Source organism: Oncorhynchus mykiss, chromosome 20, assembly GCF_057628025.1.
Source record: "Oncorhynchus mykiss isolate SJ-2025 chromosome 20, ASM5762802v1, whole genome shotgun sequence".
Lineage (NCBI taxonomy): Eukaryota > Metazoa > Chordata > Actinopteri > Salmoniformes > Salmonidae > Oncorhynchus > Oncorhynchus mykiss.
The window spans coordinates 30,808,507-30,823,911 of NC_143041.1; the positions used below are offsets into that span (position 1 = coordinate 30,808,507).

The following is a 15,405-nucleotide window of genomic DNA, read 5'->3' on the forward strand; positions in this document are numbered from 1 at the left end:
ATGACACACCATCAGTGGACAGTTATGTGACATCAATTGAAGAGTGCATTTATGAGGTGAGAGTATAGTATAATTGCTTAAGACCCAATGTGGATGGATGATGGAGCAAACCCTAATAAAAGCCAGCATGCCTTGACCCTTAACCCCTGACCCCAGTCCCAGCTGAGCTCTAACCCCTAGTGAGGCTATAGGCCCAGAGCAATGCATGCAGTATGGTCTAGGTCCTCCAACCTCTGTCTCTTATACAGTGCCTTCAGAAAGTATTCACACCCTGTAACGATTCTCATTGGTGGAAGGAGAGGAGGACCAAAATGCAGCGTGGTAAGTGTTCGTCATATTTTAATTGAAAAACTGAACACTACACAAAAAAACAACAAAGAGAAAACGAAACAGTTCTGCCAGGTGAACGGACACTAAACAGAAAGTGAACACCCACAACCAAAATGGGGAAAACAGGCTACCTAAGTATGATTCTCAATCAGAGACAACGAACGACACCTGCCTCTGATTGAGAACCATACTAGGCCAAACACATCGAAATATAACAACATAGAAAAAAGAACATAGACTACCCACCCCAACTCACGCCCTGACCAACCTAACACAAAGACATAAAAAAAGGAACTAAGGTCAGAACGTGACACACCCCTTGATTTTTTCCACACTTTGTTGTGTTAAAAAGTGGGATACAAATGTATTTAATTGTAATTTTTTACAACGACCTACATAAAGTAATGTCAAAGTGGAAGAACAATTCAAACATTTGAAATTTGTATTAATAGAAAATAAAACACTAATATATCTTGATTAGATAATTATTCAACCCCATGAGTCAATATGCTAGAATCACCTTTGAGTCATTCTGGGTAAGTCTATAAGAGCTTTGCACACCTGGATTGTACAATATTTGCCCATGATTTATTTTTTAAAATTCCTTAAACACTGTCAAGTTGGTTGTTAATCATTGCTAGACAGACATTTTCAAGTTATGCCATAGATTTTCAAGTCGATTTAAGACAAAACTGTAACTAGGCCACGCAGGAATATTCAATGTTGTCTTCGTAAGCAAACTCCAGTGTATATTTGGTCTTGTGTATATTTGTCCTGCTAAAATGTGAATTTGTCTCACAGTGTCTGTATGAAAGCAGACTGAACCAGGTTTTCCGCTACAATTTTGCCTGTCCTTAGCTCTATTCCAATTATTTTTATCCCCCAAAAATTCCCTACTCCTTGCCGATGACGAGCATACTGATAACATGATGCAGCCACCACCATGCTTGTAAATGTGAAAATATGAAGCTTGGTACTCAGTAATGTGTTGTGTTGTGTTGGATTTGCCCCAAACATAGCACTTTGTACTCAGGACAAAAAGTACATTTCCTTGCCACATTCTTTTGCAGTATTACATTAGTGCCCTAATGCAAACAGAATACATGTTTTGGAATGTTATTTTTTCTTCTGTACAGGCTTCCTTATTTTCCCTCACTCATGAAGTTAGTATTGTAGAGTCATTACAATGTTGATCAATTCCTAAGTTTTCTCCTAGCACAGCCATTAAACTCTGTAACCGTTTCAAAATCCCCATTGGCCTCATGGTGAATTCCCTGAGTGGTTTCCTTCCTCTCTGGCAACTGAGTTAGGAAGAATGCCTGTATCTTTGTAGTGACTGTGTGTATTGGGACACCATCCGAAGCATAACTAATAAGTTCACCATGCTCAAAGGGATATTATATGTCTGCTTTTTTTGTTCCCCATCTACCAATAGGTGCCCTTCTTCGCATTGGAAACCTCCCAAGGTCAACCTCCCAAGGACTTGTCATGCAAATGTTTATTCTTGAACAGTAGGCTTGAAAATAACAAAGGGGTTGAATACTTATTGACTCAAGACATTTCAGCTTTTTTATTACATTTTGAAAAAATGTCTAAAAACGTCATTCTAATTTGATAAGTATGGGGTATTGTGTGTAGATCAGTGACACAATATCTCAATTTAATCAGGCTTAAATTTAGGCTGGAACACAACAACATGTGGAAAAGGTCAAGGGGTGTAAATACTTTCTGAAGGCATTGTATATGCCTATTTACCCACTCTCCCTCAATCAATAAAATTGATATATACATCATTTTATACACCCTTTTTCCCACCAATTTTGTGATATCCAATTGCGATCCAATTATGATCGTCTCATCGCTAAAACTCCCCAACGGGCTCGGGAGAGGTGAAGGTTGAGTCGTGCCTCCTCCGAAACATGACCCGCCAAACCGCTCTTCTTAACACCCGCCCGCTTAACCCGGAAGCCAGCAGCACCAATGTGTTCGGAGGAAACACTGTTCAACTAATGACCGAAGTCAGCCTGCAGGTGCCCCAGCATGCCACAAGGAGTCACTAGAGCGCGATGAGCCAAGTAAAGCTCCCCCGGCCAAACCCTCCCCTAAGCAGGACTATGCTGGTCCAATTGTGCACCGCCCTATGGGACTCCCGGTCACGGCCGGTTGTGACACAGACTGGGATCGAACCTGGGTCTGTACTGATGCCTTAGACCGCTGCGCCACTCGGGAGGCCAATAAAATGTATTTATAAAGCCTTTTTTACATTAGCAGTTTGTCACAAAGTGATTTACAGTAACCTGACCTAGACTCCAAAGAGCAAGCAGAAGCACAGTGATATTGGGGAAATAAAAACATCCTACTGTGAATAACCTCACATACTGTAGATCCCTTAAATTAAAATCTGGATCCCAAAGCCAGTTTCACTGAGTTTCTTCATTCTTCCCCTCTAAATCAGGGACAGATTTAGACCTGGGACACCAGGTGGGTGCATTTAATTATCAGGTAGAACAAAAACCAGCAGACTCTGGACCTCGTAGGGTGAGACCGGAATACCCCTGCTGTAGATGGATACCTCTGGCTGACACTAAGTCAAGTAGAAGGTTCACAATAATGCATAGGATTTGTATTTCTAAAAGTAAAAAACAAACACTTATTGACTTGTTTCAGGCAAGATGTCTTAGAGAAGAGTGGAGGTGATTTAAGCACAACCGAGCAAGGAAAAACAGTGAAAATCCTTTAAAGTCACAAATGTTAGTGAAAGCAATTTTCCTGTAAAGATAACGAGGATGAGAAAAGACAAAAGAGCGAAGCTTAATTGACACAGACCATCCATTCACCTAATTGCAGTTATAGCAATAGTATCATCAATGGAAAACACTGGCGTGGTGACCTGAATCCCAAAAGACTAACATATTTGGGTCAACATATCCACTGTTAATGGATACATAACTCTAAAACCTAGCCTAGATAACAGTCCTCTCCTCCCACTGCCAAGATATATGATTTTGTACTGAATGGCAGGTATTAAAGGGGCTTTGGGAGATTGGTGTTATCGCCATGCTGTAAAGTTGTGCAGTGGACTATGACGTCTGTGACAGCCCTAGTGACACACAAACACCCAACTGCATTTACCTGTAACAGGAGTGTTTGCTCATTTTGCTAGTGTCAACATTAGCAGAGGAGTGGAGGGGTAGTCAGTGTATGTAACGCATGGTAATCCCACTGCTGTGTTTTGTAAGCAAATCATTATCAAGCCTATTAATAGCACACTGCGGGTTTCTCATTCTAACACAGCTTCTTGTAGAACAGTCTTTGTGTGCGTCCCAAATGGCACCATATTCCCTTTATAATGCACTGCTATGGGTCCTGCTCAAAAAAGTACGCTGTATAGGAAACGGGTATGATTTGGGACGCAGCCTTTCATTGTATAAGAACCCACTGATAACCCAATGAAACAAAAAAGTCATACATATTGACAATAAATCCACTTAAACATATACTGACTCCTACGAACAGGTTAAATTGACTCCATTTCTCCTTCTAGACAAGTCCTGCACTGTTTAATCACCCTGTATAAAACCAATAACAAAGTCATTCTAAATAAATTATTTGACAACTTAACTCGTACTAAAGGCACAAAAAAATGGACAAATGTACAATACTTTCTGACCTACATTAACCTGCATTAACTCATGGTGAAGGTTTAGTTGTAGCAACACAATTGTAGATGAGTTGTGTTTCGACAGTGATGCTGCAGTGACACTGAGGTGATGGATGGACTTGACAGGCTCCAAGTACTTTCAACAGCCTCCACCTCTCCACCAACCAGACAGTCAACATAATGAGATTCCGGTTCCAACCTTTCACTCTGAGAGACAAAGTAGGGTTTTTTACAAGAGAGTGGTGTCATCAACACTTGATTTATTGCTTGAACGTCACCATGCAGAGTACAGACTTTGACTACTTTCTATGGAGACAGTGTTTGCATCCCAAATGGCACCCTATGTTTCCTGGTCAAAAGTAGTGCACTACATAGGAAAATTGCGTGCCATTTGCGACACATCCAGTCTTTCTTTCAGTGGGCTGGCTGGCTTTCTGATAACAATTGAGTGGTGAAAATGGTCTGTACGAAGCTCCAACATGCAGGAACCAACCCAGAGGCTGTTGCTTTTTCAAGAGAATAGAATACACGTTATGGTCCACTGGTTTTCCTTTGATAACCAAATTAACCTTAAATGAATTTGTAACAGGCTATTATTACTAATGTGCAACCGTTCTCCGTGTGAATGTTGCTAGCTGTAGCTGACTGTTTATCAGAATTGATGTAGAAAACGCCTCAAGAGATTGGATGTTTCGCTTTTCAGATTTATTCCCCCAACTTCGCTCGGGTATCTAAACTCAATTGTCTGATACAGGGTCATGGGATTGCTGTGCGGAAATAGCGGAGAAATTGAGCAATTACATACAGAACATTGATATCACCTAAAGTAGAATGGGTTCAGAGGTTTTAAGGTTTGGAGTTGCAGGTGAGTAAACTGTGAAACAACTGGGATTCCCTCACTCATACATAGGTTTCTGCCGAAAAACTAAAACAACAAACCCTCAGCTCCTCATAGAAAGGGTTTTACTCAACCTTCCACAAAGTGAAGTAAATATATCACTTGAGTTCAGTACTCTGTATAGTATTTAGTTGGTTTCTGATAAAACACACTATAATCAGTGATGACTGTCAAGCAAGGTCAGACGATCCAACATGTCTGACAGATAGAGGTACAGGTAACTGCCAAAATAATGGAAACACTTGAGTAAATGAGGAAGACAAAGTATATTGAAAGCAGGTGCTTCCACACAGTTGTGGCTCCTAAGTTAATTTAGCAATTAACATTCCATACTGCTTAGGATCATGTATAAAAATGCTGGGCAGGTCATTATTTTGTCTACCATGTCTATGCACCCATAGGATGACAATGCTTCCAACCACAGGGTACAAGTGGTCACTGAATGGTTTGATGTGCATGAAAACAGTGCAAACCATATGCCATGGCTGGCTCAGTCACCAGATCTCAATTCAATGTAATACATATGGGAGGTTCTGGAGCGACAGCGTTTTCCACCACCATCAACAAAACACCAAATTATGGAATTTCTAATGGAAGATTGGTGTCGCATCCATCCAATAGAGTTCCAGACACTTGTAGGATCTATGCCAAGGTGCACTGAAGCTGTTCTGGCTCGTGGTGGCACAAGGCCCTATTAAGACACTTTATGTTGGTGTTTCCTTTATTTTTGCAGTTACCTGTAGATCAAGAAACAAATCATTGACAATTCAACATGAAGAAATAATACTGAGTGACTAACGCTCCCTCATTTCAACAGAGATCTGGCTTAGCTATAAAATGGGGGACACCAACTAACACACGGAAATAGCAACATTTGCCAATGATTAACGGCACATGCTACTTCCATAGACTTTTAAGTTCCATCATTGTCTTAGGCAATACTCTAAAGGAGCATATACCGGTAGATTAATCCTATCTGTATTTGTCTATCTCTTCCCAAAATGACCTTCAGCTCAATAGGGGTAATGCCTTGTGACAGATTCACATCCTTCAACATCATCCCATCCAAGATGGCAGGCGGAGAGGCTGAATGTACACATGTCATCATCAAGCCCTGTGATGTAATCATGTCACAGACACAGGGAGGAGAGCTGCCCTCTGCCTGAAAGCACACACACACACACCATTACAGACTGATTGTTTGTGTCTAAGTCTGTCAAGAGGGACAGAGTGTCGTTGTTTAATGCTAATATCCTTTCTAACCGAGACTGACCGACAACAAGGAGCCTTATCACAACTCTCTGCAGGAAGTGACTCCTCTGGAATTTGTCGATGGTGAGTGCGTGTATCCTTCTCCTCATCAAATGCCTTCATTCACCTGAAACCACCAGCAGTAGCAGCTACTGATGAGGTTCATTTTGTTATGTGGTTTATACCAGCTAGATGGCTATCCCAGAGACACAGAGAGAGACACAGAGAGACACAGAGAGAGACACAGAGAGAGAGACAGAGAGAGAGACAGAGAGAGAGTGATAGGCAAGCAGCTCCGATGGAGGTATGGAGCCGAGAGTGGGAAGGAAGACATGACGTCTCTCAAATTGTGATACATAACAACAACAACCTGATGACATGATGCGGGTCGGGGACAACCTACCTAACATACTATTTCCACCTGTTAACAGACATATAAACTCAGATATATATGGACATAACAAATGGATGCGCACACAATCAGAAGTACAGGTGGATCCTACAGCGTGAGCACCAGAAGCCGCCCACCAGTAGCCAGTTAGTGCTTTGACACACACACACTTGCACTCAGAGACGAGTCAATGTCTACCCACGCTGACGCATGAAACAAGACAAACTCACCGCAAAATCAGTATCAGTATGGCACTCTGGTTGATTCACTCTTCCTTGAACCTACATTCTGATTACAGCCGCAAAGACCTTAGCCTACCTCCTCTTTCTCCTTACAAGCCCAGCTTGCTGTACCAAGAAAAGCATTCAAGCCTATGATGTATCCATCCACTCCTACACACTGACCCCCCATAGAGCTTCCTCACCTGGGCCAGGCCTGGCGCAGACCAGGTGAGGTATAGCAGAGGTGGTATGGGATATCCTTGTGTATTTAACAATGTCACAAGGATACATTATTTTAAGCTTTGTCATTGTTAAAATAGGCCCACAAATTTTCTCTACAAAATGAACACTCACACAAGTGATAGGACACTAACGTCCATTCAGATATTCAGCTATTCTAATAACCGTGCCCATCCCTAGTTCGGAGTGGCTCACCATTCTCAAACCAGATCCCGCATGATTGTGGAAGGCTGGAATATGCCACCAGTTCCCCTCCGTCTCCGTCCAGTGACACAAACAGACCTTCCTCCCTGAACGATGACCAGTTCATCCAAAACAGCCTCTGGTTGGTAGCCACACGGCAAGCAGCACTGCAAGCCAAACGGGAGGAAAAATAAGAAGCTTTCTCCTCCTCTCTTCTTTCAAAGTAATCCTCCACAGGTCTCAGTGCTGCTGACGCTGTTCAGTCCGCTCGATTCAGCCGCGGTAAATGATATGGGGGCAGGAGGCAGATATGGCTGGGTGACAGGAGGAGTGAGAGGAGGAAGAGGAAGAGGGGAAGGAGGTGGAGGAGGAAGGCACCCAGGCAGCAGTCACTGTGTCAATAGGGAAAGAGAAAGGGACACCGAGGTGACATTCCCTCGGATGGCTTCATGCATCCTCAGACAGTTGGCCAGCTATCTCTTTCCAAAAAAAGAAGACCTTTCCTAAGCAGCAGAGACGAAGATGGACTATTAGATGGATTGCGAGCTCATTCGTGTCCGTGACTAGCGCTTAGAGGTGTTATGTATGGATGTGAGAGGCGCTGATAGTTCCATGGTAGCAGGGAGCCCAGGTCTCCTCTCTACACCAGCAGATGAATGGCGCAGTGCTGCTGTTGTCATGACAACCACCAGGGAGGACAGGGAGGGAGGAGGAGGGTATGGATAGATGGAAAGAGAGAAAAAAATGTAATAAAAGAGGAGAAGGGAGTGAGGGAGGGTCGTATTAAAGGGACCCTTTCACAGTTTATAGTGGTGAGAAGCTTTGGGGACAGATCTGGGTAAAAACAAAAGCAGGATCATCTGCAGGGAGATAGGGTCTCTCTGTGAAAATATTACTCAACCTCCTCTTGGGCCCGAGACTCCCTGCACCCGCCTGTCTGTCCTTGTCTTACCCTTGAAACTCATGGCCCTTCAACCGCAGCCATTTTTATAGATATTCTCTATTTTCTCCTTCTTCTCATGCTTCCTTGGTCTCAGTTACTTCCTTCCTTTCTCCCTCTCTGGCTGGTGTGATTACATGGGATTGAAATAGATTAAATTATGGGATGGGGATGCTCTGTTGTTGGCGTAAAGATGTGCAGGAAACTTAGACCGATATGTTGATTGGATCTGGTCCTCCGTGACAGTCAACATTTTGTGATTTCAATTCTAGTTGTGTCGCTTTCTCCCCCTACCCTTCTCTATCTGTCTCTCAATAAGCCATAATCATTATTATGTTTTCTGTTCTCGTCAGACGTAGCAGCAAAGTTCTAAAAGAGAATTGGGAAGCGAAACATTACAGAACATTTACTGAAAATGTGTATTTTGTATTTAATATAGATCCCCATTAGCTGCTGCCAAGGCATCAGCTACTCTTCCTGGGGTCCGGCAAAATTAACGCAGTTATACAATTTAAAAAACATTACAATATATTCATAACAGATTTCACAACACACTGAGTGCCCTCAGGCCCCTAATCCACTATTACATACAGTGAGGAGATCAAGTATTTGATACACTGCTGATTTTGCAGGTTTCCCTACTTACAAAGCATGTAGAGGTCTGTCATTTTTATCATAGGTACACTTCAACTGTGAGAGACGGAATCTAAAACAAAAATCCAGAAAATCACATTGTATGATTTTTGAAAGTAATTCATTTGCATTTTATTGCATGACATAAGTATTTGATACATCAGAAAAGCAGAACTTAATATTTGGTACAGAAACCTTTATTTGCAATTACAGAGATCATACGTTTCCTGTAGTTCTTGACCAGGTTTGCACACACTGCAGCAGGGATTTTGCCCCACTCCTCCATACAGACCTTCTCCAGATCCTTCAGGTTTCGGGGCTGTCGCTGGGCAACAAAGACTTTCAGCTCCCTCCAAAGATTTTCTATTGGGTTCAGGTCTGGAGACTGTCTAGGCCACTCCAGGACCTTGAGATGCTTCTTACGGAGCCACTCCTTAGTTACCCTGGCTGTGTGTTTCGGGTCGTTGTCATGCTGGAAGACCCAGCCATGACCCATCTTCAATGCTCTTACTGAGGGAAGGAGATTGTTGGCCAAGATACATGGCCCCATCCATCCTCCCCTCAATACGGTGCAGTCGTCCTGTCCCCTTTGCAGAAATGCATCCCCAAAGAATGATGTTTCCACCTCCATGCTTCATGGTTGGGATGGTGTTCTTGGGGTTCTACTCATCCTTCTTCTTCCTCCAAACACGGCGAGTGGAGTTTAGACTAAAAAGCTATATTTTTGTCTTGTCAGACCACATGACCTTCTCCCATTCCTCCTCTGGATCATCCAGATGGTCATTGGCAAACTTGGCTGGCTTGAGCAGGGGGACCTTGTGCGCGCTGCAGGATTTTAATCCATGACGGCGTAATGTGTTACTCATGGTTTTCTTTAAGACTGTGGTCCCAGCTCTCTTCAGGTCATTGGCCAGGTCCTGCCGTGTAGTTCTGGGCTGATCCCTCACCTTCCTCATGATCATTGATGCCCCGCGAGGTGAGATCTTGCATGGAGCCGCAGACCGAGTGTTATTGACCGTCATCTTGAACAGTTGTTGCCTTCTCACCAAGCTGCTTGCCTATTGTCCTGTAGCCCATCCTAGCCTTGTGCAGGTCTACAATTTTATCCCTGATGTCCTTACACAGCTATCTGGTCTTGGCTATTGTGGAGAGGTTGGAGTCTGTTTGATCGAGTGTGTGGACAGGTGTCTTTTATACAGGTAACGAGTTCACCACGAATAATTTCATATTCAAACATTTTAATTGAACAACAATTCCATCGGAATCCGATAACTCTGATGTGTAGACTTTCCACTGTAGAATTTATGTCATCTTATCATTGATGAGAATGTCTCAGATGATGACAGAACTGACATCATATTCATTAAGTACCACCGCATATGTTCAATTGGTCGGATTACCAGAATATAGTTCATTTCCCCCCACCTTCTGATGTTCCCATAATCTCTATGTTAACCAAAGGGGTTTGCAAATGTAACATCAGTAGGGTAGAGAGAGGAAAAAGAGGGAAAGAGGTATTTATGACTGTCATAAACCTATCCCCAGGCCAACGTCATGACACCAGACTCTAGCATATTGTATTGAGCTGTAATTCTACCCTTACCATGACAATGGGTTGAGATCGTATTTTCTAAAGTGGACAGAAGGGGTTCTGTTAGGTTTTGGGCAGCCGTCAGGAAGCTCCTTAGCTGTAAATATATATTTTTAAAACTCATTCTAGGAATGTCATATTTTGCTATGAGTTCTTCAAATGACATAAAAACACCTTCTTTATAAAGGTCTCAAACTTCCCTTAAACACTTGCTGGAAACCCAGATCAGCTCTCCCAGGAGTGAAACTGTGGTTTACCCAGATAGGACTAAAACATGACCAAGAATGCGTTTCATCAAGGAACTTCCACACCTCATACTAAACGTTGATCATATTAAAAACATGTTTTTTTGTGTGTCTTGATATCAGCTGAGTAAATATAGAGGCTAACAGGGGTAATTTGGTGACAACTGAAGACATTTCAATCTTCATCCACGAAGAGAGAGACTTGGAGGTAAAATAGTACATAGCAGTGCGAAGCTGAGCTGCCCAGTAGTACCACTAGATATTAGGCAAATGGAGCCCCCCTCTGTCATACGTTAGGTACAATAAGGACAAGCGAACTCTGGGACGTCTGTTATTCCAGATAAATATAGTGAACATCTTTTTAAGCCTTGTAAAGAGGGATGGTGGCTGCGACAAGGGAATGTTCTGAAATAGATACAACAGTTTTGGGAGGACATTCATTTTCAGAATGTTAATCCGGACAATTAAAGATATAGGTAAAGATGACCATCATCTACCTGAATCTACGACAGGGTCATAGTTAGTTGAGACTATGCAGTCAATCTCTGGCATAATACGAATGCGGAGATACGTAAAGCATTCCTTTGCATTCAAAAAACAAGTCAGAGGTGTAGGTCTATGACTTTCCTCCTCTAGCATCATAACTGAGGATTTGACATGATTTATTTTGTATCCCGAGAACACGCCAACCTCTTTGATTAGGTCCAGAAGTGCGGGTATGGAATTGCACAAGTCTGTAAGAAACAAAATGACCGTCTGCAGTGAGCCAGAATATAAGACCATCGTGATCTAGTCTCCTATAGGACTAAATAGAACAAACCCTCACCAGGATGTTCCTGTGTGTAAAAAGAAAAGTTTCCTGGTACATAAAGTTATAATAAGGCTAGGCCTACTTGTAAACTGGCCCTGTTATTATAGTTCAATAGACAGTGCTACTATGTTACTAGATAAATTATAACTCGGTGAACTGGCTCAAACTTTAAATACCTGTTTAGACAAAACCATGAGGAGCAATCTTACCTTTAAAAAAATAAGAATGAATTCTACTGCTTACATGAGTTACTTGATGTGAAATAGAGTTCCATGTAGTCGTGGCTCTATGTTTTACTGTGCGCCTCCCATAGTTTGTTCTGGACTTGGGGACTGTGACGAGACCTCTGGTGGTATGTCTTGTGGGGTATGCATGGGTGTCTGAGCTGTGTGCTAGTCGATTAAACAGACAGCTCGGTGCTTTCAACGTGTCAATACCTCTCACAAATACAAGTAGTGATGAAGTCAATCTTTCCTCCACTTTGAGCCAGGAGAGATTGACATGCATATTATTCATGTTTAGCTCTCTGTGTATATCGAAGGGCCAGCGGTGCTACTTAAGAATGTTCAAGTTTCATCTTAAACATAAAACATCTTCATCTTCAACATAAGACAAACTGTCTTAAACATAAAGACCAACTAGCAGACCAAAACATTTAGCCAAGCAGGCTAATTTATCATCTGTAAAACTCATAGACCTATTATATCTAGCTGGTCCCAGCTAAATCTGGAATACGACTAGCAGACAATGACTTGCTAGTCTATTTACAACCACCGAGTTATCTTGGTATTCTGGTGGCCAATAAAAGCTCCCTTGTCTACGAATAAAAAATATAAAATTCAGTTTGTTTGCTATGCATAGTCTATCTGCACCTCAATAGACTTCCATCTTCCAGTCATTTATATTTTGGTATTCCAAAAGACAAACAAATCAAAATCACAAAAAAATATATTTGTCACATGCTCCAAATACAACATAGACCCTACCGTGAAGTGCTTACTTAGGAGCCAGTATTGACCTACCCTTTGAGCTTACTGAAGTAGACACAGTGGATGGCATGATCTGAAAACCACAGGTTTATTAGATTGATATCTGCTAAACGATAACCACCAAGTGTGTCTGACTTGGCACCCTTTATGAAGCAATACTATTAATCAGAGCCGTATAGTTTAAAACAAAAGTATTGCACTATATAGGGATAAAGGTGCCAATCCAGACGCATGCAGTCAGTATTGATGCGTTCAGGTCCACTGGTTGTTATGACATTATATTTTTCCTTTTCAATTACCTTTTCAATCATTTAGCCTTTTCTGCATTTTTTTTTACAACTGTGAAAGGTCAGAGGATCTGAAAATGTCATATTTCCATTTGACGGAACAAATGACTGTACGTGTCCGGGACAGAGGGGAGAGGGGGAAGGGTTATAGTGGGACACGCAGATTGTGCATAAACATGCATAAAGATGGCAGAATTCAGATCTGACGTTATTATTTTAGCACTACCCACTGAGGTTTTAAACTATGGCGCACGTATGGTTCAATGTGCCAACAAATCAGTACAATCTACTTTTTCGGGTTTTAAAATTGCCGGCATCTTGAAGCTAAAATTCGGATTGTGTGTACTCTGCTAATGACCATACAAAAAAAGAGTAATGGAGCGCAATGTATAATACGGCGAACTAAGCAAAACAAGGAATTTGTGGTAAGCGCATGGGGGTAAGTGCATCTTTATGCACCTCCGCTATTGGAGAAGTATGGGCCCTGGGAGCTGAGCCGAGTGTGTGAAGAGATTTGGAGAGGAGGAGGAGATTGAAATGTATAAATGTCAGTCTTCATCTCAGCATTAGCCACACAGAGATGATTATATTTTTCCAACACTCCTAGGCCCAAGCTAGGCCTGCAGTACAGCACAATAGAGTAATTTAACACATGCTTTACCTTACCACACACTTCTACACTGGGCTCAATGTACAGCATGGGTGGATTTCCCAAATCTGAAACCCACTCCTGCACAATAATATATCTTTAAACGTAAAACTGCAATGCAATACAATACAGTGGAGGCAGGGTGAGTAGAACAGACAATGGAATTCAGATACACTAATAATAGCATTATAATTGCAGTGAGGGTGGGAGAGCAGTGAGGTTTGAAGGGCAAATGCACAAATGTTCCATCTTACGTGGAAATCCATGTTAAAGTAAAAAGGAAACAGTAATCAACACTAATCGTTTTGATCTCTAGCTGTTCTAAATTAGGGGAAGCAGTCAGATGCAAAAAGAGAGATGTTGAAATAATGCCTTTAAACGTTTCACAGTCGAGTAATCAGCTTGTTGTGGCTCTACAGTGCATCCCAAGTTGGAAACCTATTCCCTATAAAGTGCATTACTTTAGACCAGAGCACTATAGGAAATAGGGTGCCATTTGGGATGCAACCAACATCTCAGTAGAGACAGACAGACACTTCAGCTTATTAACCAACAAACAGCCAGACAGACACTTCAAATCAAATCAAATTGTATTAGTCACATATGCCGAATAAAATAGGTGTAAACCTTACAGTGAAAAGCTTACTTACGAGGCCCTAACCAATAATGCAGTTTACATTTTTTAAATAATAATAATAAATAAATACGGATAAGAATAAGAAATAAAAGTAACAAATAATTAAAGAGCAGCAGTAAAATAACAATAGCGAGACTATATACAGTGGCGTACCGGTGCAGAGTCAATGTGTGGGGGCACCAGTTAGTTGAGGTAATATGTACATGTAGGTAGAGTTATTAAAGTGACTATGCATAGATGATGACAACAAAGAGTAGCAGCGGTGTAGAAGAGGGAGGACAATGCAAAGAGTCTGGGTAGCCATTTGATTAGGTGTTCAGGAGTCTTATGGATTGGGGGTAGAAGCTGTTTTTGAAGCCTCTTGGATCTAGACGTGGCGCTCCGGTACCGCTTGCCGTGTGGTAGCAGTGTGGTAGCAGTCAATTACTAGGGTGGCTGGAGTCTTTGGCAATTTTTACAGCCTTCCTCTGACACCGCCTGGTATAGAGGTCCTGGATGGCAGGGAGCTTGGCCCCAGTGATGTACTGGGCCGTTCGAACTACCCCCTGTAGTGCCTTGCTGTCGGAGGCTTGGCAGTTGCCATACCAGGCAGTGATGCAACCAGGATGCTCTCGATGTTGCAGCTGTAGACACTTTTGAGGATCTGAGGACCCATGCCAGATCTTTTCAGTCTCCTGAGGGGGACTAGGTTTTGTCATGCCCTCTTCACGACTGTCTTGGTGTGCTTGGACCATGTTAGTTTGTTGATGATGTGGACACCAAGGAACTTGAAGCTCTCAATCTGCTCCAATGCAGCCTACGACTGTTGTGTCATCGGCAAACTTAATGATGGTGTTGGTGTCGTGCCTGGCCGTGCAGTCATGAGTGAACAGGGAGTACAGGAGGGGGCTGAGCACGCACCCCTGAGGGGCCCCTGTGTTGAGGATCAGTGTGGCGGACATGGTGTTACCTACCCTTACCACCTGGCCCATCAGGAAGTTCAGGATCCAGATGCAGAGGGAGGTGTGTAGTCCCAGGGTCCTTAGCTTATTGATGAGCTTAGAGGGCACTATGGTGTTGAATGCTGAGCTGTAGTCAATGAATAGCATTCTCACATAGGTGTTCCTTTTGTCCTGGTGGGAAAGGGCAGTGTGGAGTGCAATAGAGATTGCATCATCTGTGGATCTGTTGGGGCGGTTTGCAAATTGGAGTGGGTCTAGGGTTTCTGGGATAATGGTGTTGTGAGCCATGACCAGCCTTTCAAAGCAGTTCATGGCTACAGATGTGAGTGCTACGGGTCGGTAGTCATTTAGGCAAGTTACCTTAGTATTCTTGGGCACAGGGATATGGTGGTCTGCTTAAAACATGTTGGTTTTATAGACTCGGACAAGGAGAGGTTGAAAATATCAGTGAAGACACTTGCCAGTTGGTCAGAGCATGCTCGCAGTACACATCCTGGTAATCCGTCT

The 15,405-nt window shown here is 42.6% G+C and overlaps 1 protein-coding gene across 13 annotated transcripts in view; it reads right to left on the reverse strand.

Annotated features, from left to right (window-relative positions):
* tanc2b (tetratricopeptide repeat, ankyrin repeat and coiled-coil containing 2b) overlaps positions 1–15,405 on the reverse strand; it is a 218,719-nt gene that overhangs the window by 68,349 nt on the left and 134,965 nt on the right. For 2 of the 13 annotated variants that reach the window (XM_090212879.1, XM_021576272.3), the window contains exon 1: positions 7,188–7,808. The exons of 9 other annotated variants lie outside the window; for them this stretch is intronic. In XM_090212879.1, the coding sequence (XP_090069005.1) occupies positions 7,188–7,302 (115 nt within the window). In that variant the 5' untranslated portion in view covers positions 7,303–7,808. Of the gene's footprint in view, positions 1–7,187; positions 7,839–15,405 lie in introns of those variants that run through there. 2 more of the 13 variants (XM_090212878.1, XM_021576273.3) reach the window with 2 other exon arrangements.